General features: G+C 39.0%; 1 protein-coding gene across 3 annotated transcripts in view; it reads left to right on the forward strand.

Annotated features, from left to right (window-relative positions):
* The window catches only part of LOC131219133 (probable cadmium/zinc-transporting ATPase HMA1, chloroplastic), a 132,907-nt gene extending 122,824 nt beyond the window's left edge, over positions 1 to 10,083 (forward strand). For 2 of the 3 annotated variants that reach the window (XM_058214137.1, XM_058214135.1), the window contains 3 exons: positions 5,935 to 6,122; positions 6,215 to 6,301; positions 9,791 to 10,083. In XM_058214137.1, the coding sequence (XP_058070120.1) occupies positions 5,935 to 6,122; positions 6,215 to 6,301; positions 9,791 to 9,967 (452 nt within the window). In that variant the 3' untranslated portion in view covers positions 9,968 to 10,083. The remainder of the gene's footprint in view (positions 1 to 5,934; positions 6,123 to 6,214; positions 6,302 to 9,790) is intronic. The other variant, XM_058214136.1, reaches the window with a different exon arrangement.
* The last annotated feature ends 12,029 nt before the right edge of the window (positions 10,084 to 22,112 follow it).

A 22,112-nucleotide genomic window follows, 5' to 3' on the forward strand; every position in this document is an offset into this window, starting at 1 on the left:
AGAATGAGATTAGAGTGTGTGTGTGTGTGTGTGTGTGTGTGTGTGTGTGTGAGAGAGAGAGAGAGAGAGAGAGAGAGAGAGAGAGAAGCCCCAACGGTTTGGGTGTGCCATTTATAGGCACAAAGGGAGAGAAAAAAAGCACCAACGGTCATAAAACTGATTGTTGGGTGATTATGCCATCGCATAGTAAGTATGCGATGGCACAATCACATACTTTACACTTATGCTCTCGCACAGTTTTCTATGCGAACACATAACATCAAACGACACTATTTTTGCATATGCCATGATGGCATATGTGATCCATCTTATTAAAATCGCATATGCGATGGCATAATCACTTATGTTATTGCATATGACAACGGTGTCTTTGAGTATATCGCTTAGCTACCAAGCGAGCTTTCAAGCATTCAACAATGTCATTGGACTGCAACTTAATGGTCTACACCTACCAACATCCAACAACATTCTTGCTTGCTAGAAGATTAGTCAGCTCCCAGGTTTCATTATAATGTGGAGTAGCAATCTCTTCCTCCATTGCCTACGTCCACCTCTAGTGAGACAAAGCTTCCTGATACGACAGAAGAGTAGAATGAGAGAAAGATAACAAATTTCAAAATCATGGGGATACAAAATGAAATTAGACAAATTTCGAGATTGGATGTTTGATACAAGTACGTTTACTTTATGAATGCAATAGGACGATCAAAAGAATCAGGAGAGATTATCTCCTCGTTGGAGCTCGAACATTTCTGCATATAACTACTAAGTACGAGAGATGTTTTTATTGGATGAATACACCTCTTGTAAATCGTCCCACACTTCCTTACTCCTATCCAGAACAATGTTTTAAATAGCAGTAGTGTGTTGCGTAGCATTCAACCCTCCATAGTGTGTAGCGAAATAGCGTAGTGTAAGCTACACAATACTTATATTTTTTAATTAAAAAGAAAAAGAAAAAGAAAATATGATAAATAGTAAGAAAAAAGCAATATATATATATATATATATATATGTCACATTTTTCAAAATAAAAATCCCACACTTAAATAAAAACCCCACACATAAGAGCATCAAGTACAATACAAATGTCACATTCTTCAAAATACGAATCCCACAGTTAAGAGCATCAAGAATACAAATTGTACATCCAAAAAATTTCAAAAAAAATAAAGAACGAGCGTACCTATTGTTGTCTCAAGATGAGATTCAATTAATGAAAACTCTAAAATTTGAAGCTCCAAAACCGACCGGTACCAGAATTGGGGAAATCTGATTTCTCCATCATTTCTTCTCCAATGATCATGAAACTGCACCAAATGGACCTCCTTGTAGCATCCAACAATTGGCCAAAGAAGCCCATTCGATGGGCTTTTGGATCACAAGATGCTGCCACCCACATAGTTTCACACACCCACGCATACATATATGCATTATATATATATATATATATATATATATATATATATATATATATATATATATATATATATAAAATAAAGTTAAGTGGTTGTGGTGTGAGTTCACCACTCTTTATAGCAGAGAAAAAAGAAAAAGAAAAAATACTGCAGCGTAGCGCACTCTACCTGCGCTACACGCTACACGTCCGTAGTGTACGCTACGACCCCTATAACGTACGCTACAGGGGATTTACGCTACTTGACACGCTACGTAGCGCTACGGCAGCGCTATGCTACGTAGCGTACGCTACGAGCGCTACTAAAAACACTGATCCAGAAACATGACATTTGCACTTATTGAAGGTTCCATGCTATTCTATAATCAGGTCATAAATTGGGCATTTTCCTAGATCCATTGGTCATAAGTACTGGATTCTTCATCAGGTTTCTCTATAGTCAGATATCTCAATTTCCCCTTGGCCATGAGGAAAACTTCAATTTCCCCTTGAAGGTTCCACTGTAAATGATTTGTCTTATTTAACTTAATAAAGGTTATCTAGACCCTTCGAAAATCAAATAGGTTTATAAATCCAGATTTCGGGTCACCTTTTATCTCCAAAACAAATAAAAGAAGAGTACTTCACAAGCACAAATGCGGGCTAACCTTGCACAATCGGTGAGTACCACACGAACACTTCACACGATACAAATGTCATCACAAACAGAAGAATCAGCCCAAAAGTCTACTACTTCCAATAGGCCATGAAGAAATATAGTCACAAACACAACATCTAACATGGGCAAACATCCCACATGTTTGCAACTATCACATGTGAAGTGATATCATTCAAAATGCTGATGTCTTTATTCCCTCATGTACACACGGACCATTACAAAAGGCCCGTCACATAAAAGAAACAAAAAAGAAACCCTGGATTTCTTAAGGAATTTAAAGCACAAGCAAGATAAGGGACACTAAGGGATGAATGAAAGAAGACATAAGAAGATTTGGAGAAGAAGAAGAAGAAGAAGAAGAAAGAGAGAAAAGAAGAGAATGTATAGAGAAGAGAAGGGGTTGAAGTTAGGGCCTCTCGTCTCCTTTTATATTATGAAAGTATCATAATTAAGGAATGTCATTAATAATAATAATAATAATAATAATAATAATAATAATAATAATAATAATAAAAGAAGCAAAAATTGCCTCTCTGTGGGCCTATGTAGGACAATATCACATTCTTTAATAGTACAAAAGGTTAATCCAAATGTTGCATGATAGTCATCCAAATTATGGCCAAAACATTCTGTTCACGGCCTGGCACATAGAGCAGCACGACACCATTCGCTTGCGTGGTCCGTATATTAAAATTCACACGTCTGATCAACAAACACCACCACTGCATTGATCTTTCAAAGTATTTCACGATTGACCCAAGAATCTTCAAATTTTGATTTAAAAACAAGGGAGATATTGCATCCTCAAAATTGTTGCTCTGTTGGACGACACCAAACAAGTAAATTGTACTTGTTATAAGCCACACGAGTAGGATTTACTCTTCCCTCGAAGGCCCTCATTACCAAAATCAATATGGACCAACCAATGGGCTTGTGGGCCAGAACTTCATTAATCATCCAAATTCACTTGATATTTCATCATTTTGAGTTTCAAGCTTTGATCTAAAGTCAACTCAAGGTGGGGAGTCTACAGTTACCCCTCTTTTACAGAAGTTGGGTAGAATGTCAAGGCTTGGGACACCCCACATTTGGGAGTCCTGAAATGCAATTTAAGTTGTTCAAATTCAATTTAAGTCAAGTAGTCTCCACATAACCACACCATGATGGAAAAAATGAGAATTTTTGAAGAATCAAAAGAAGACCCTAATTGTTCAACAAATTGTTGAACATTGATTCTTCTGAGAAGGAATGACAATACGAGGTCATATATGATGTTGGAAGAGTTTCAACCATACATGGAGTGGAATAATTGTGTGATATAGGAAAAAGGAAGAGGATCATAGATGACATTGATATTAATATTAGTGATGATGAGGATGATGGTGCCAATGCAAATGGCAAGGGCTAAGGCAGAGATTATGATTCATAGATGTTAAGGGCCAGGTGGGATATATTTTCTGGACATTTCTTGTTTTCCTTTTGAATTATATAAATGAATACATGTAAACGGACAAAGAGTTTTTCTTTTGAATTATACAAAAACATGCATGTACATGGGCAAAGGGTTTTCTATTTGAATTATGCGATTTATCCCCTATTACAATTCATGATAGGATAACGAGAATGAAAACTATTGTCAATGTAGATGTAACTTTTAAGTATTTTTTCTTTTAGCATATGCTTAGAATAATTTTACGTATCTTTTGTGGTTTTTAGTTCAAAATATCTGGGTATGGCTGATCTTTGTATGACAATGTGGGTTCCCTGGATGACTTGTAGGATCCTGTTACATATCTGATGTTTTCAGGCATCCTTGCTCGGCATATCATGCAACTTCATATGAAAATGTATTGCATAGGGCTATCCCAAACATGTCCTTAGTATTTAATTATCCTTAATTTTGAGCATACTAAGGCCTTAATGTGATCTAGAATGATAAACACCGGTTGACCTGAAAATTGGACTTTGACTAACCAATTAGTGCTGGATCTCTATGCCTGATACTGTTCTTTATTTCTTTTTCTGTCTTTTTAATCAAAATCTATGCCTGGTAGCATTTGTAAATTTCATTGAAATTGTGTCACGTGTTTTTTTCTTTTTTCCTAAAATAACACAGCTTCATTCAAATAGAGATGGTGAGATATCCTGCCTTTATCTAAAGCTGGTGGCCAACTCATTCATTTTCTGCCAACATGGGCAAATGAATTTTTTAGCCTTGAGGCAAGACAACAAATCTCTTCGATTACAAAAGGCAGTCTGCAATGCTTGGGATTACTTTTTATTGCCCAGTTGATGACAAAATTGTCTCACATTATTTACACAGCAAGAAGAGCTCTTTATAAACCAACATTCTTGGAATCTCATTTTAGTGGAGAATAACCAGTGTTTTAAATATCGACGATATCGGCCGATATATCCCACGATATATCTTGTATCCCACCTGTGTGATACGAAACGCACAGGTAGTACCGATATATCCCACTTATTCAATCCAGTGAGCTTTTTCAATTTTCGATCCGTGTTTTTGTTGTAAATCACGTTAAACTAGTGTCAAATGGTTACAAATATATGATTCTTTATGTTTTCCATGAAAAATCATGAATTTGGAACTTTGATTTTGAGATTTGGGGGAGATGGGTCAAGTTGCGGAAAATTGAAAAAAATTAAAAATTTTCAATTTCTCGCAATTCAGTAGCAATCTTTGTATCCAAATACAAAATTAAACATGTATGTAACATTATCTAGTGATTCTTCTTTTTCTTTTGAATGTATTGCTTGTGTTTCCATACATGTCTTCTTACGTTTATAAATTATATGAATAGACTCTGAATATACTTGCATCAGTTCAATTGAAAAGTGCATATATTAGGACCCCATGCGAAGGAAACCCCTATTATGTGCACTTTTTTGTAATGTTTTGATTTCTAAGTGTGTCTTGATGTCTTTTTCAACAATCCATGAAGTTTCATCGAAAAAATTGACCAATTTTGCAATGTTCGCATGTTCCCAACGACAGTGATACATTACGCGATACAACCGATATATCCCATGCGATAACTGATATGTATCTGTATCCCAGGGGTGTGAAACATTACGCGATAATGATATTTAAAACATTGAGAATAACAATTGTAGTGTGACTTTCTCTGACTTATCCAGTCAAAAAATTATTCATTTTCACCCTCCTGTCAAAGTCCCTATGGCTATTTGCTTTTTTATTTTTCGTGCTTCTTAGTTGGATTGACAACATTGAAGCTTTTTTCCTTTAGCAATGACTTATTTTTAGCCTCTCGACGGTTTTTAGTCTGCTTGATGCCATTGTTGGTAAGTGTCCCTGCTCGTTTCTCTTGTTAAAAAGTGAAAAACTATTCATAAAATCCCTAGAGTCTACTGGGTAAAATCAAAGAACACAGGATGCAGTTTATTTTTATTTTATTTTGACAACTATTCTGCATGGTGGGATTTTCTTTTCACACTCTTGCACACTTATGGTCTCCTAGTCTGCTCAATTTTTCAGTGGAAAGTGAAATATTCATTAAACCCTAGATCCCACTGTTGAAAATATAACAACTATACATATTTATTTCTCATTCTTAGGCGTAGATTATGCTTAGAATCACCTGTCATCGCATTTAATTGAGCTTTGACGTATTGTATATTTGTTTGTTCCTTGTGAGTCATAAATTTTAAGAAGAACATTAGTTTTACTTGAATCTTTTTTTCCTTTCGTCCGAAGGCAAATTCTAAATTCCAAATGTATGTCACCTATGAGTTTATAAACAGATTTCTTCATGCATAGGCCAACGTGATGGCATCTCAGAATCAATTTACTTGAAGGAGTTCTGAAATTTTTCCGCAGGTGGAGGTTTAACAATGGTAGGGGATGGCATCAATGATGCACCTGCACTTGCTGCTGCTACCGTGGGTATCGTGCTTGCTCAACGTGCTAGTGCAACTGCTATCGCTGTTGCAGATGTGCTGTTATTGCAGGACAATATTTCTGGTGTGCCATTTTGTCTTGCTAAAGCCCGTCAAACAATTTCACTGGTATTGATCTTGTTTCCATTGCCTTTCCAGCTAGTTAACTACTGTGATCATATATGTTGTTGATCTCAATTTTAATATACATGTTCTTTCAGGTGAAGCAAAGTGTGGGACTCGCATTATCATGCATTGTTTTTGCCGCTCTTCCTTCTGTTCTTGGTTTCCTGCCACTGTGGTTGACGGTATGCTTGTTTTAACCATGATGCTTTAGTACATAATTTCAACCACCTCACGTGTTATAGTCTTCAGAATTCGTACACATATATTGAAAATTGTATTCAAGTGAAACACAAGTAAAGCCCGTATATTCTACAGATTGCTCGAGAGCATATTGTCATGGCACATGTATAAAAACAATTACATGTATTGGGCATTGCTATTTATCTGTCCGATGGCTATTAAAACAACAGTAGAAACTGAAAAAAATTAATGGTCAGAAGAAAGTTGATGGATATGATTGTCTAATAGGCTTGATTATGGAAACATAAGCCATCAGTAATTAGGGCCCAATAGATGGATGGACCAGACTGCCAATTTATCCTGCCATGTGCACCGGGAATCATGCAGTTCCCTACTAGTAATGTTAAAAACTTGGCCAAAATTTTTCTCCATCCATTTAGTCCATAAATTGCCGTCACCTGATAAGCGGTCCAACCCAATTTTTCAGCAGGGCATCTAGACAAGTGCATATTGACAGCTGGGATCTCCCATATGCTTGCTATGACGGCACACGGATTGGCGTGTAGATATTCTCCTTTCTACATGCTAAAATTATATTTATTGGAAAGGTCACAGATTATTTTTATAGTATGAAGGAACTACCCTCATGTGTGATAGTTCACCATCTTGAAAAATGTGGCAACTTACCCTCACTTGTGGCACTTGTGCATGTCTATCAAGACCACCAGAAATTGTAGGGCAGATGTTGGTGGAGCACCTCTTTTAAATCGCACTAACTAGAAATCCTAACCATTCAGTTGTGGATATCAAATGGATGATTAAAAGAGTTAAGTGGTGCAAATTCGATGGGCAATATCAGACAATTAATGCCATCTTCTCACTTTATTTATTTATTTTTATTTAAATTACAATCCGTTCATAATTGGGGCAGCAATTTGGACAGTTTGAATTGCCGTATAACTATGCCATGTGCATACAGTCCCAGTCATTTTTAAAATAACAGTGAACTATCATAGCACTCTTTACTAATTAGGGGAGTTCTGTTAAGCCTACACGTGTACAAAGGGTCACATCTGCATGCCAACTTATGTGTGAAATTAAAACACAAGTATGAGATCCAAGCTGTTAATCGAGTTGGTTTCATCGTGTAGATAACCTTGCCTATAATTCAAACTGGTAATCTCAACTTGGGCCTGTTGATGGCCATATCGCTTTCATAAACTGTAAATCCGCATGCCAGTGGACGAAACCACTTTTTAGGCAAGGGCATCCACATGGTGGGCTATTAAATGGCTTGGATCTTGCATACTTTCATACTATTCCACATTGGCATATGGATTGGCATGCAGATGTGATGCAGTACATGAAATTTAAATATGATATGCAAGATTTCAGGCTTAGATCACACTAATTCAGAACAATCACATAATAATTCCACATGCTAGAAAAAAAAGAAAAAAAGAAAACATTCAAGTAAAGGGGAATCTGCACGGGTCTAGGCCTACACAGGTTAGGACTGGATCAATAAAATTATGGACCAAACGATGCTCAAAGGGAAATATAAATTAGCCATACATGCATAGTAATCAGTCCCTAGTCCAAGGGATTCTCCAATTTCAATTTAAGGAACTCTAGGGTTAGAAAATGGGCAAATAAATTAGGGATAATGCAATCTAGGGCTAGGGTTTATAAAAACTGGTATAAAAGAGAGGAAATAAGAAAGAAAAACCTGAATCAGCAAACGTCTACGTGTGCGGACGACATCAGGGCCTGACACACATGCGCACGAGCCTGACTGCACATGCGAGCGGGGCCCGTTTCCCAAAACAGACTCTTTGGCCTTGGTCGGCCAGGGGAGGTCTCCAAACCCTCCAATTTTTGTGACGATCCATCGTACGGTCGAGGTGCAATACTCCATCGAAGTTTCGGCCCTCCTGCAAGGCCAAATTTTGGAAACTAGTTGTAGAGAGACGAACAGCTGCAAAACAAACGGATTTGAAGCGAGGATGGTTGTGGATTGGGTGAAATAAGATGGAGGGGCAGATTGGGATAAACGTGGCTTCGCAGCATAGTAGTTAGCCCTTCGAAAAGAGAGGGCTTCACCCACTTGAATTTTTCCACAACTCAGAAACTCAGAGAGCAGAAAAACACGCAGGAATTTTTATTCAACTTTAATGAAAAAAAGAATTACAAAGGGTGCCTATTTATAGGAAAACTCTATACCCCAAAACTCGCGCCATGTGCGCAACTATTATTTGGCGATGAAGTAAACCAAAATAAAAACTAATCAAAGAAATCTAAAGCGTTCATGATGTTTTAAATAACATAAATACTCAAAAACGTAAAATATGAAATCAATCCGACTAGTGGGCCCCGATCATGAGATCCCATGATGGACTTTACTTGATTATCGGGCCCACTCTCTTGAACCAAATCTCCGTCTTCTAATTAGGAGGCCCTCCTTAGATGTTGTCATCAAGCCAGATCGACGGTGGGGCCCTCCTTCATCGTACATACGTGCGTAGGGGGGGTGGCGTGCATGCGCATGTGGGCGCTGTGCGTGTGCGTGTGCGCATGATGTCCCCATCAAGATGGGCTTACTTGTACACGCACCTGGGCTTGGTTACAGGATACTTTGGTGGTGCTCTCTTTGGATCTAGGGTCATATTTCAATGATATAAACCATTGATACGATGAGCATCACTCGTTGATGGGGGATTACTAAAAAGTCTCAAATTAGAATATTTCAACCTATTAATTGTTCAATTCTTCTCTTTGTGGGTAATTTCATCATATGATATGTAGGGGTATTTTGGCCCTGCAAAAATCCTGAACGTAATGTGACTTGTCTTCTAATAGTAGTATAGATTCAAGTTATGAAGGTTTCACCTACAATTGCGGATAAGAAAAGAAAAAAGAAAAAAAGGTTTCACCTACAACCGATTGTATGGCCCTCCCTCCCTCCCTCCCTCTCTCTCTCTCTCTCCAGAATTTTGGTTTCTAATTTTCCCCTTGAAAATTAGTGTTCTCTAGGCACTTGTTTTTAAAGTAGGACATACCTGAGCAACCCACACAAACATTCTCCGAGCATACTTTGTATTGACTAGCAGTTCTTTTACCACATGCCAGAGAAACCTGCAATCCAACTAAACCTTGATGGAAATATGGCATATTTTCTTTGGGGGGCGGGGGCGGGGGGAGGAATGCTTACTGAAAAGAGTTTTAGGTTTAGTTAACCTAGAACTGGCTGGGCTGTCATAGATCAGATTTGTTCCAAATCAATGCAGGTAGGCTTCTTGTTAATAATGACTTATGATGCCTCTAATGCCGAAAAAGATGTATACAACTAGTAAAGGAACTCAATTACAAATTAGAATTCATTATATATTCATTCTTGAACTCATTGCTTGTTTTCTTTATGTGGGCCTGTGTTGTCTTGCTAGATTTACTCTTGAGCTTATCAAATTCTGGTATCTTTTGATTAACTGCAGGTTCTTTTACATGAAGGGGGGACCCTTCTCGTCTGCCTAAATTCAATCCGAGCTTTAAATGATCCCACTTGGTCCTGGAGAGAGGATCTCCAACACATGCTTGGTGGATTTAAAGAATCGATAGCTTTGCTCCTAAAGAGACCTTCCTCCAACACCATCCAGGCGGCACCCTTGTAACTTGCATGCTTTGTAGGTTGGTGGTTTTCCGCCCATTGTTTGTATGAATGAAGTACGTGGTTGGGCATTAGACATGAGGCTAGTATGGAAAATAATGAAAATCATTGTGGGGAGCATATCTATCTATCTATATATAGTGAAATGGTACTATGAGGTTGAGCTGTGGGCCCCACCCTGATGTGTAATGGACATCCACATCGTGCATTTGGCAGGTCCCCTATAGGTTATGGGACGTGCAAAAAATCAGCCGTATCTGGAACTTAGGGGGGCCATGCCATTTGAAACCATGGAAAATTATGCTTAAAACATTTAAAAGCACTTGGTGGGGCGCACCTGAATTTATGAATGGCCTGAAATTTGGTGTGGCCCCTCATCTAAGTGGGACACACAATGGATGGGCTGGATGTCTAAACCACATCTCACTAGGCCCTATATACAATCAGGAAGGTTTTAATGAGCAGGCATCTGCTCTCTACTGTTGTCTGTGGAGTGGCCCACCTAAGTCATGGATTGGCCTATTTTTAGGCCCATGGCTCACCATGGAAGGGTGCATCTGATTAATGGGATGGATGTCCGTCACACATCACGGTGGGGCCCACAGAGCTCGACCTCATAATACCATTTCCCACATGCACGCAGGTGCCATGTCCAGTCAATGATCTGGATGGTCCATCCAATCTTGCCAATAGAGCAAGCTGTGCTGCACACCAAAAAAAAAAAAAGAAGAAAAAAAAAAGAAAAAAAGAAAAAAGAATGAATTATCCTAATCGTCCAATTGATGCAATTAAAAATTGGGAGTGGAGATCAAGAAACAAAATAGTCCAATCATATCCTATATTGAATTGCTTTTGATTCTAAAAGAACCACTATAAGTAGTAGACCATGGTATGAGACTCGTGGGATGCAACTTGGACACGGAAGCTCCTGATCTGGTTTCATACCATGGGTTGGATAATTGGGGGCCCTGACTTAGGCCAGGTAGGAATGGTAATGCAGGTGAGTCCAGTGCCACACTCTCTCTGCTATCGTAGTTAGGTCTCTGGTCTTGGGGATAGAAACATGGTTTTGTGGTGATCCAGATGTTTAAGTGCCGGATAACCATCTAAATGATTACAAGGAACCTGTGACATCCACTCCATCAGTCAGTTGGCACCAATACCAATAGTTTCAATCATAGGCGTTAGATCCCACTGTCACACAATAGTTTTGAATAGTATCAAGGTATACATCTGAGGTTTGGCTGGAATTTGCTTTGCTCATACCTCAACTCAGTATTTGCAGATAGATATCTATGCAAAAAAGAGTTTTGATGCCGAAAAGCATGCTTTAAATGCATCATCTTTGACCCTTTCATAAGAAGAAAACAAAACAAAACTATTGTTAGTCAAATGGGTCCGGATCCATGGCTCAATGTTAGAGCAGACGATCTGTTTCAACATTGAGAAGTCGTTCTATACCGTCGACTTCCACGTAGAACATGTCATGGATAAAATACTGTTGTACCCCTTTTTTTTCGATTTCAATTTCGGTCACTTGATTTGTGCAGGCGTCCATGGAATGTGTGGCTTAATTCAAACCGAACAACTATGACCCCAAGCATCGAGGTGTGTGGATACTTAAAGAAATTGACCATATATGATGGAGATTGAATAAGATCAGTCGCCTATTCAGCTACTTGCACAGTGTTGTTGAAGATAATCTGGCGATTATTAGAGGCTTCTGAAAATGGGTTACACCTTTACCTTCTATACGAAAAGACTTTTTCAATACAAATAAAAACAAAAAGAAAATTCTTACAGCCAGCCATGTAGAACAACTGCAAAGTGCTTTTATAGATGGGGAATTTGCTTGGTACTCGAAATGAATCTAGTGTATTAGCGTAGACTCGAATTACAACTAAAGTTAACAGCTACTTAATTAGTGTTATGGATCACGCTAATGAACGTAAATGACGGATAATATTTATTACACTAAGAAATGTAAATTACAGATATTGTGAAGGAGCATAAGATAATTAAAAGATAAATTTGATTTGGTTTGGTTGGTATAAGCCTTCTTCTGATGAATTCTCTTGCTATTTATAATCTTAAAATGACCATTTGGATGCTTCCCATGTTTTGACAATTATTATAATCGTTTTAACATTACTGATCTTTTGGAGCCCTCTTAATCTTGTCATCTATCTTATAAATGCTCCGAGCTTTCTTATCGACTGACCGCATTCCACTCAGCTACCTTTACTTTTGTGGATGACGTGGTATCGCTCAATAGACGCTAACTGTATCACCATAAAATTCTCTTCAGATATTTGTACAGATATCAAATACATTATGTAACTCTTATAAAATTACATGTGTCACTCTCTTATGAACTATAGTAGGAATATAAAGAAATAGGGTATAACATATTGCCCACCACACCTGTGACCCTTCATAAATGTGGTTGATCTTTAGGACATGTGGCGACACTTCCTTTACTACACATGACTGAGACAATTTCGAATGATAGTCATGTTTTTTTTAAAAAGAAATTTAAAAATTATTATTTAACAGATAGTTATTCCCGTGGCGACTAGTGTATAAGCGTCGTACTATACAAGATCATGATTACACCCTAATTAATGCACCCGATTTTGAACGATATAAGCCCCATTTCCACATGTTTCTGAGTTTCTCAAGCTTTTTTTCCATGTTCCTTCATTTTCGAAACACAAACTCTCTCATCCCAGCAATGATTGCTTATTCATCATCTCTTTCCAACCTTTTAGCAAGATGATCTAATATATACATTAGAAGGTTTTTCCAAAAAGTTACTAACGAGATCATCTTTAAATCGTCGCTCGATGATTATTGCTGCCTTGGCCCGACCTTCTTTACTAAAATCGAGGTTGATGAGGTCTGCCCAATGGTCTATTTCTTTCCAAACTGTCTTGCCGAGAACTTGCTGATTCAATTTCAATTGATTCCTGATCATTCCAATGCCCTAAAGACTTCACAATCATGGTCAAAACCCTTGCTAGGATGGCACGATTAGTTTGACTTTATCGCTGCACAATATCGGATTTCTTTGAAAGAAATCAACATTTACAAATGCATCAAACTGTCAGTGTATGATTACTCACCAAATCCCCCTCTCCTCATTGCAGCATCAACATTGTGGAAGTCATCCACAAACACCTTCTTCTTCAGATGCGGCCCCATGAGTCCAACAGTTTTGAATGCCTGTGCTCTTACCCGATTTCTTCCTTTTGGTGGAGCAATTTTTCCAAGCTTCACTTATGATGAAAAGAGATACTTCAGCAACAAGGCCGGCAAGGTCTATTCCCATTTCATGCTTGATTACTGTAAACATGAAGGCCTGATTGTGAATACTCTCCAAATCACTAAAGAATACAATCAGCTGGTCGAGGTACTTACACAGGGTAGAAAACTAACACTTGTGCCCTTTGTGCTCAGCAACCTGCATGGAGGCATGTTCGAGCTAACCACCAAAGATTTATTTCACAACGAACGACGTTATGGCTTTTCCAAATGTTGTTGTATGAATATTTTCATTCTTTCTTTGTACATTCTCCTCATTGTGATATTATCTATACCTCTTATGGTCATCGCAACTTTCAATTTTCCTAAGAAATCCATACATTTTATACATACATGGACTTTTTTTTTCCCCCTTAACGCTAGTAAGTGTTATCACACATTTACGCCTTTTTACTTGAAAGAGTTTGACCAACCTAGTTCACATGTGATTTTGAAGAAAATGATGAACAATTGACTTCACTGATGCTTCAGGCTTGGGAAAGTTACCTCATCTGCAAGTCCCCATATAGCGGCACAATAGAGACTGCTAAGAATGCTAAGGTTGGAATCGAGCAATACTGTCCGAATTTACTTGCTCAACAATTCATCCTCATCCAATGCATTCCCTATCCATTCAACCCAAAAGACTTGCAACCATCCCCCTTACTCTCAGCTGATTGTCGATTAGGTTGACCTCTATTGCTCTCTCCATTCCACTTTTTAGTCGACCTGCATGTCTTTTGAGCTTACCAAGTTTCTGAACCATCCTCAAATGATGAACACCTTTTCTGAATGGTTGGAAGGGCATTATAAGCAATTGGTCACCACATTTGCTAAGCTTATTATTGTTCACCTCTATTCCTCTATGGACTTGTGAGGAAAGAAGAAAACTACATCCCAATCGATCGCAACTTCCGACCAAAGGACAACTAGGTTGATGGATATATCAGCCGAAACTACTACAACAACAACTCAAGTAACCAAGACTGCTCCTAAACCGAAATGTTAAAAATTTATGGTGAAGGGGCCTGTTTTTCGAAAGACTATAATTCAATCTCCTGCATCTGCTCTCACAAGGATTGCTGATTTGGGACCTCCTTTTGGTTTAGCTCTTGAAGATCCTACTCTGGTCATCGTTTGAGCTTATCCAACACAATCGATGCCAATAAGTCAGCCATCATCAGCCATGACACACGACTGACTAACATTACAAAAATCAGGTACTTCTTCGGCTGATGTTGTATCTTCTTTTGAAAAATATTTCAAAACTAAGTATTAGTCATGACTCTCCATTGAAGATTATCCCACAAAAATTGAGGAAGGCCTTAAACGTTATAAAGATGATCATTATAATTAGTACCGGACCAAATGGTGGCAAGATATGGAGAGATTGAATAATTCGACTCTTCCTTTTAATGACAAATATATCACCACCTATAAACCTAATCCGTTACCATTTCCAACTTCTGCTCTACCGATGATAGCGATCATTAAAAATCATCGGTCAGTAAACAACTGATTCACCACCATTGTTGTCCGTTCTCATACTTACCTTTTCACATTCTTCTTCTTTTTATTGTTTTCTTTCTAACTTTGCTTTCTTTGTAGTAACACGGGAGTTGTCAGTCACAAAAAGGCAAGTTGTTTCAGAACCAACACTTCAATGAATCAAACAAGCTACCGAGGTCATCGAAGTAACAAAGAAACAAACTGCTGATTCTAAAGGAACCTTGAGTAACGAACCTCTTCATCTTCCTCTAATCTATAAGAAATAACGGCCGACGAGACAAAACATGTGCATACGGTCAATCAATCTCAAACGCCCACAATTGTTATTGACCAAGGGGACAGAGAGGACGAAGCTGAAGTAAACACTTGCCCTTTATCGGCCACTCTCCAGAGCTCCCGGAGAGCGTCATCCTCACGATCCACTCTAACATCCACTCAACAACCATATTTAGTTTTGGGATCCTCCTGTGATGAAGAAGAACCACTCCAGTCATGTACATCACACGGAGTCATCGCCTTTGACCAAGTAACAGTAGGAGTTCAAGCGGACGATGTTTTTATTTCTCATTCAGAACTGGTACTTGATCCAGCACCGATATTAGTTGATGATACTTCAATATTTGAGGTTGTGCTTCCAATTGAAGACATCATCTCCTCCCTCTAGGAAACTCTTAACAGCAATATTTACATGATCGAGTACCCCATGCCCTCTACTGAGCTACAACAACTTAAAGAGGAAATCCAGACACTCATACGTTCGGGGGTACAAGAGGCTACATCGACCGAAGTAATTGAGAAGCTTACCAAACTCATCGATCATTTCCAAGTCTTCTCTAGCTCATATGATAGCCTTGCGGTCAACCTATCAGCACTTATAGAATTTCTAGATCTGATAAAAGAGTATCAGAATTTATGGATCTGATAAAAGAGTATCGCGAGCTCTATAACACGATCGAGCATCTCGAATCTAAGCAAGTTAACGTGACTTCTCAAGTGGCTATGGCCAGCGATGCTTCTAAGAAGCTCTCAGCCAAACATGATGAGTTGAAGAAATCTGATGCTGAGTTGAAGGATATTTGCATGCAGATTATCGCTCTGGAGGCACAACTGGAGGTGTTGCAGATGTGTTTCGAAGAGAAGAAAGTGGAGCGTGATCAGAGGAAGAAGGCGATTAAAGTCCAGGCCATGTTTGCCAAAGCACAAATAAAACTGATTGGCCAGGTTAGACGGATGGTCTTGACACATCAAGTTATTTTGCCCAGGAAGAAAGATAGACATGAGAAAGTGAAGGATGCAATTGCTAGATTTTCTTATTTTGAGTCCTGACATTCCTCTTGTACATTCAACAATTAATAAAATCGGTCTTCGAGCCACATTTGTTATGTTTCCTCGGTCATCTTTTACTTAGCATTTCTTTTACTTTTGCAATCCATAATTGAATTGATGATGTAGCACGCGAAAAATGAGGAGTCATGTGCTACTTTAGTTGAAGTAACTACCACGACAACTACACTTTTCGACTTCCCCGGAATACGAGGCGACATTGAATGCCATAACTACCCATAATGTATCGAATGTGGGGAAGGTGTAATCGAAACAAGACTCGACTCACTGAACACCCACGTATTTCTCAAAAGCTCTTATCTTTGATTTGCGAATATGGCTTCTAACCAGCCCTCTTCTTCTTTCCTTAGTCAAGTCAAGGCCTACCTTAAAGAGATTCTCGATCTCGACTTTGTTGATTATGGCTAGTCTTCCCTCTTGTTTGATACTGATTTCCTCATTAGTGATGATTCTGACGTTGTCGACACTGACGCACCTCTGGGATAAGTTTTCGGAGGAACTGAGGAAACTCCACTACATTTGAGATAGATATTTCCAACTCGAGTTTGAGTTGCATTGGGTTGTTAAATATCTGAACATCAAGCCTCCACATAAGAAGAATATGACTTCATGGGTGATGCTTACGAGAGAGCGTGGAATAACCACATCTACTGGAATAGATTCCATAATTCATCAATACCTTGCTGCAAGTTCTTCAAGCTCAATTCACTGAGCTCATGGATGACATCAAGGAGAAGGAGAGTGCTTATACCAGAAAGGATCCTGCCATCCCAGTGGATCTCCTTTCCTTCTTGGACTCTTAAATTGTTGATTACCAGGCTTTGTCGCGCGTGAGTCTTGCTGGCAAGAGAGAGGCAATAGGCAAAGTTTCCTCGATTGGCAGCCGCGTCGATTAACACTTGTACGTTCTAAACATCTTCATGGATGAGGGGTCTCAGCGGAAGAGTCAGGAGGATACTCTTTAGGCCAGTAAGCTGCGCACCCTCTAAGAGTTTAAGGAAATTAAGGCAACATAAACCTAATAACCTCTTCTCGGCCAATGGCCATTCCTTTTCTTTTCTCTTTTGTAACTCAGCCTGTGGCCCATCTTTCCTTCAATAAAATTGCTTTCTTGTTATATTTTGCACATCACACATATTACTCACTTGGTCATATTATTCCCACGTAGAATAATATCATTACTGTTGCGATATCGACACATTTAGCATTTCAGAGCATAAATACCAAATAATGGTATTGAAATTGCAGTAATGACCGCTCTAGTAGTAGGAAAAGGTCAAAGTGTCCTAGAGGGGGGTGAATAGGACTTTATAAAATTTTATGACAATTTAAAATCCTATTACCATTATCTTGATCTAATATAACAATTATCAAGATATCTTTAATTTAACTCTAGTGGCTTCCAAGCCAAATAGAGGATCCAATCACAAGACTATTCAATATCTAAACAATATATAAATTTAGTCTATGATGGATGCATTAAGTGACTGTGTGAGATGTAACACTTATCAGTTCTAAATAATCATGCATCATGTGATCATTCAAAGTAAACACAATAAGAGAATATGCAAATAACAATCTCAAGCACAATCATTTTATAGTGGTTCAACTATATGCCTACTCCACTCCCGGCGGATGCACTCAACCCTTGAGTGTTCCGGATTTCACTAACGGAGGTTTTAAATCAGGTTTATCTCAAACCAGTACAACCTACACAAGGTTGACTCTAGGACCTACACAAGGTACCTAACATGCCTACATAGAGGCACAAGTTTATGCCCTATATAAGAGCAAAGGTCAACACAAGGCACCTAGGTTTTATGCCCTACACAAGAGCAAATGATCCACTTAAGGAACCTACCTTTTAGACCACACAGGTCAAGGATCCACACAAGGAACACAACTTTTAAACCACATAGGTCAAGGACCTAAGTTTATGCCCTACACAAGAGCAATGGTCAACACAAAGCACCCACACGTACTCTCCCGTCGGAGGGCCTCCTGTGAGGGCTTGAAAGGGGTGAAAATCACCTGTGACCCAAACCTACAAAAGGAATGATCAACAAGGTCTCTAGACTCTAATGACTTACAAATAAGTAGGTGAGCCCTATTAAGCATGTTGATGAAGATCTCCTCCTTGATGATGAAGATTCTTCAGCTCCCTTGATAGCAACACTTGATGATGTTCTCATAAAGGCAACGGGTTGGGTGAAGGTTATGTTGGAATCCTACTCTATTAAATGTTTTCCTATTTCAGAGAAGGAGTGATTCCAAGCATTCAAGCATTCAAGGTATCCCAGCTCAATGATTTTCCATTAAGGTAGTAACTATATGATCCTTGAATGGGGAAGTTCATTCCTCAATCCAGTCTATTGAATATCAATGATAAGGGTGGATTGAAGGATGAACTTCTATGAGAAAAAGAGCTTAGGAAAAATAGTATGAAAAACTCTCTCAAGGCTCTTTCTGTTTTTCTCACTTTAATAACCAAGAGCAAGCTTCCTATATATAGGCAAAAAGTCCCAATGGTAATAAATATGTCAAGTCTAACTGAGTTTGATCTCATCGGTCCTAACTCGATGTCATCAAACGTATACTTTCGATTCCATCGAGTCAGGGTTCGATGATGCGAACTCAGCTGAAGTACATACTTGGAACTTTTTTACAGAAGATCGATGACATCAAACATTCGTCGATGTTATCAAAATTTGAATTCCGATATCATCGACAGTGGTTTCAATTAATCGATCTTTTCAATGAATATTTTAAGAAAACTTGCTGGACACTTTTTGACTTAATTCGATGATATCAATCTCATATCGATTTCATCGATTTTTGAATTACGATCATATCGAGATAATATCGATTCCTCGATTATTCACATAAGATTTTCCTTTTCAAGTTTGCTGGAACAGTTTTATCCTGATTTGATCATATCGAGTCTATATCGATATCATCATGATTTGAATTTTGATGATATCGATGTGGGTTTCGATTCCTCGAACATTTAGATGTTTTTCTTTTAAAAACTCGCTGGACACAACTTGTCCCATTTCGATGTCATCGATACCGTGTCGATATTATTGAGATTTGAATTTCGATGATATCGATTGTCCTTCAACGCCTTAAGTAATATCAAGAATATTTACCAAGCCTTTGCTGGATAGAGCTTTGAGACTTTTCGATATCATTGACTATCCTTCGATATTATCGATATTTGAAATTCGATGTTATCAAAGGTGCTTTCGATTTATCGAATATTTTGTCCAAAATACTTTCTGGTTGTTGGACATAAAGAGGACTCAATTCGATGTTATCGAGACCAGTTCGATATTATCGAGACTAAGTGTTCGATTGTATCGACCAAGGATCGATGATATCGAACTTAGCTGAAAACTTAGAGAATTTTCTATTTTCAAACTAGGTTTTCAGACTTTCAACACCTATGTTGTTCTAAGTTTTTCTTAAAGCTTTTGTTTACCTAGGTGTTTTGGGACATGGGATGTGAGGCTAAGTTTACTTGTGATGAGCTCTGAACACACATCCGGTTGAGGCAATGTCTTGAACAATCTTCATATGGGGCCCACTTGACTCATTAACTCAATACTCATGCTAATTGACAAACTAGGGCACTTTTAAGTATTGTTGTTGTGATCAACCACATTCAATCTAGATACTTGGCTGATGAGAATCTTCTGGCTATGTGCACCATCAAATAAATGTGAAGAAATAAATAACTAAGATCATTGCGTTTATCAAAATTTACCTTATGGGCTAGTTCCATGCAGAGGATGTTATCGTTCATTGGGCTTTTGATGATTATGTACTTAATAAAATTGACCGATGCAGTGCCACATTTCGAACTTAGTCGCCGTTAACACTTAGTAGTATCCTCTTTCGTTTGTCATAACTACCTGGCTGACGGGGTACATGAAAATGGGGAGACATGTGCGTCGTTTTTGAAGGAGTTGCACTTATTGCAGTTGTGCATTCTAAATTTCTAGGAATACGATTTGGCATCGAAAACCTTAATTTACTTATTCCAACTACCACATCTATTGAACGTGGTCATTAAATGGCTTCAACAACACTTATAAAGGCATCATTCTTTCCCATTCTACATCCTACACCTCTCTATTGCTTCCTTTACTTTCAAACTGTCTATGGACTTAGGGCCATGTCTTCCTCCATATTTTACGCACAATCCCTAGCCTTTCTTAAGGAGATTCTCGCTGAGGGCATCGAGTATTTCTCTTAATCTTCTCTCCTCTACGATGTTTGTCCTTTCATTAGAGATGTTACGGAGGCTTCTTACACTAACCCACCTCTGAAGGAACTTATAAAGGTTTTGACCGAGTTGTAGCATCTTGGGGTCGTTTACTTCAAGAGAGGCTTAGAGGTCCAAAAGTACATTGACCAAATGAAGGAGCGTGTTGTTGTTCATGCAGAGTCCAAAACCCTTTCTGCTCGCTATGACACAGCATGAAACCATCACCCGAACTAGAACCACCAGCATCACTTCAACAAGTTAGTCCTGCGAACGTTTCAAGTTCAGTGCTAAGAATTGGCTGATGATGTCACGCCCTAAACTCGAAAACTGGGCTCACAAAATTTTCGATCACCGAATTCAGCGCCGACAACCTCTATAGAACCCCATTCTTGGCTCCCAGCGCCCATTTGCTAGGTTCCGATCCTGGGATGTTACGAGGAGAATTTTTAACATCAGTTTGATTCGTAATAAGCATAACCAAAGGCATAACCCACAAACAACAACCAAAAACTCCATCACATTTCCACTATGATAAAAAAACTTTACAAGTACAATGAGCATAAAGGGAAATACAATGATAATGGATAAAAAGCTCCAAGATGATCTGTTATGCGCTCCTGCCTCAGCGCTACTACGGTCCAACGTCACCTACACGCAACAGTCGTGCATAAGCTTATGGAAAACTTAGAGGGTGGTGTAAGAAACTTTTGAATTTGGAGGTTGCTTGGGGAAGGGTACGAGGTGATGTGTACTTGACATGTACTTGACATGATGGGATTGATTGATTGATTGATGTGACAAGTCATAAAGATTCTCTCAAAATTCGCACGCGAGGCGTTTTTCTCACACCGAACGCTGGCCCACATCTCCTGCCAGAGTATCGGATCGGCGTGCGAGTCACGGCATCGGAACCGCGGTGACGACACGGTGGCTAGGGTAAAAGTCTTGAGTAAAGTCGATTCAGGTTAACGGCGTGTGACGCAGGGTCACGTGCAAATGCCGGTTAAGGGTCGAAGGTTGCTGGAATTCGATCGGGAAGACTGTGAAAGTCCACGAAACGGTACAGTCTAGGATACGGGGCTTACAGCTCTCCTCTCCTAATAAAAATTACGTCCTCAAAATTTACACAATCATCACAACTAGTCATAACTCATGAGGGAGAAGAAACATAACATCACTATATAAAATCAGAGATAACATACAAAATACAACACATAATCAGTCATCAAAGAGATAGGGATAATGCTCTCGAATCTCAGCCTCGCGCTCTCCCAAGAAGCCTCTTCGACAGAATGGTGACCCCACTGAACCTTCACCAATGGAATGACCTTAGTTCGGAGGACCTGCTCCTTCCGATCAAGGATACGAACTGACTGCTCAATATAAGAAGCGTCCTCCCGAACCTTTAACGGCTGCCAATCAATAACAATAACGATGTCTGACCCACACTTCCTCAACAATTGAGATGGCAAGGTGAGCCAATAGGCCACAGTGCCAACGCGCCCAATGATCTCAAAAGGTTCTATGAATCTCGGGGCAAGCTTGCCATTCGCTTCAAATCATACTACGCCCTTCATGGGTGAGACCTTGAGATACACATGATCCCCTACATCAAACTCCAAGGGACGACGTTGACGATCAGCAAAACTCTTTTGCCGGCTTTGAGCTGTGCACATCCTCTGCCTGATGATATCAATAGCCTCTGACGTCTCTTGCATAAGCT

Source organism: Magnolia sinica, chromosome 11, assembly GCF_029962835.1.
Source record: "Magnolia sinica isolate HGM2019 chromosome 11, MsV1, whole genome shotgun sequence".
Taxonomy (NCBI): Eukaryota; Viridiplantae; Streptophyta; class Magnoliopsida; order Magnoliales; family Magnoliaceae; genus Magnolia; species Magnolia sinica.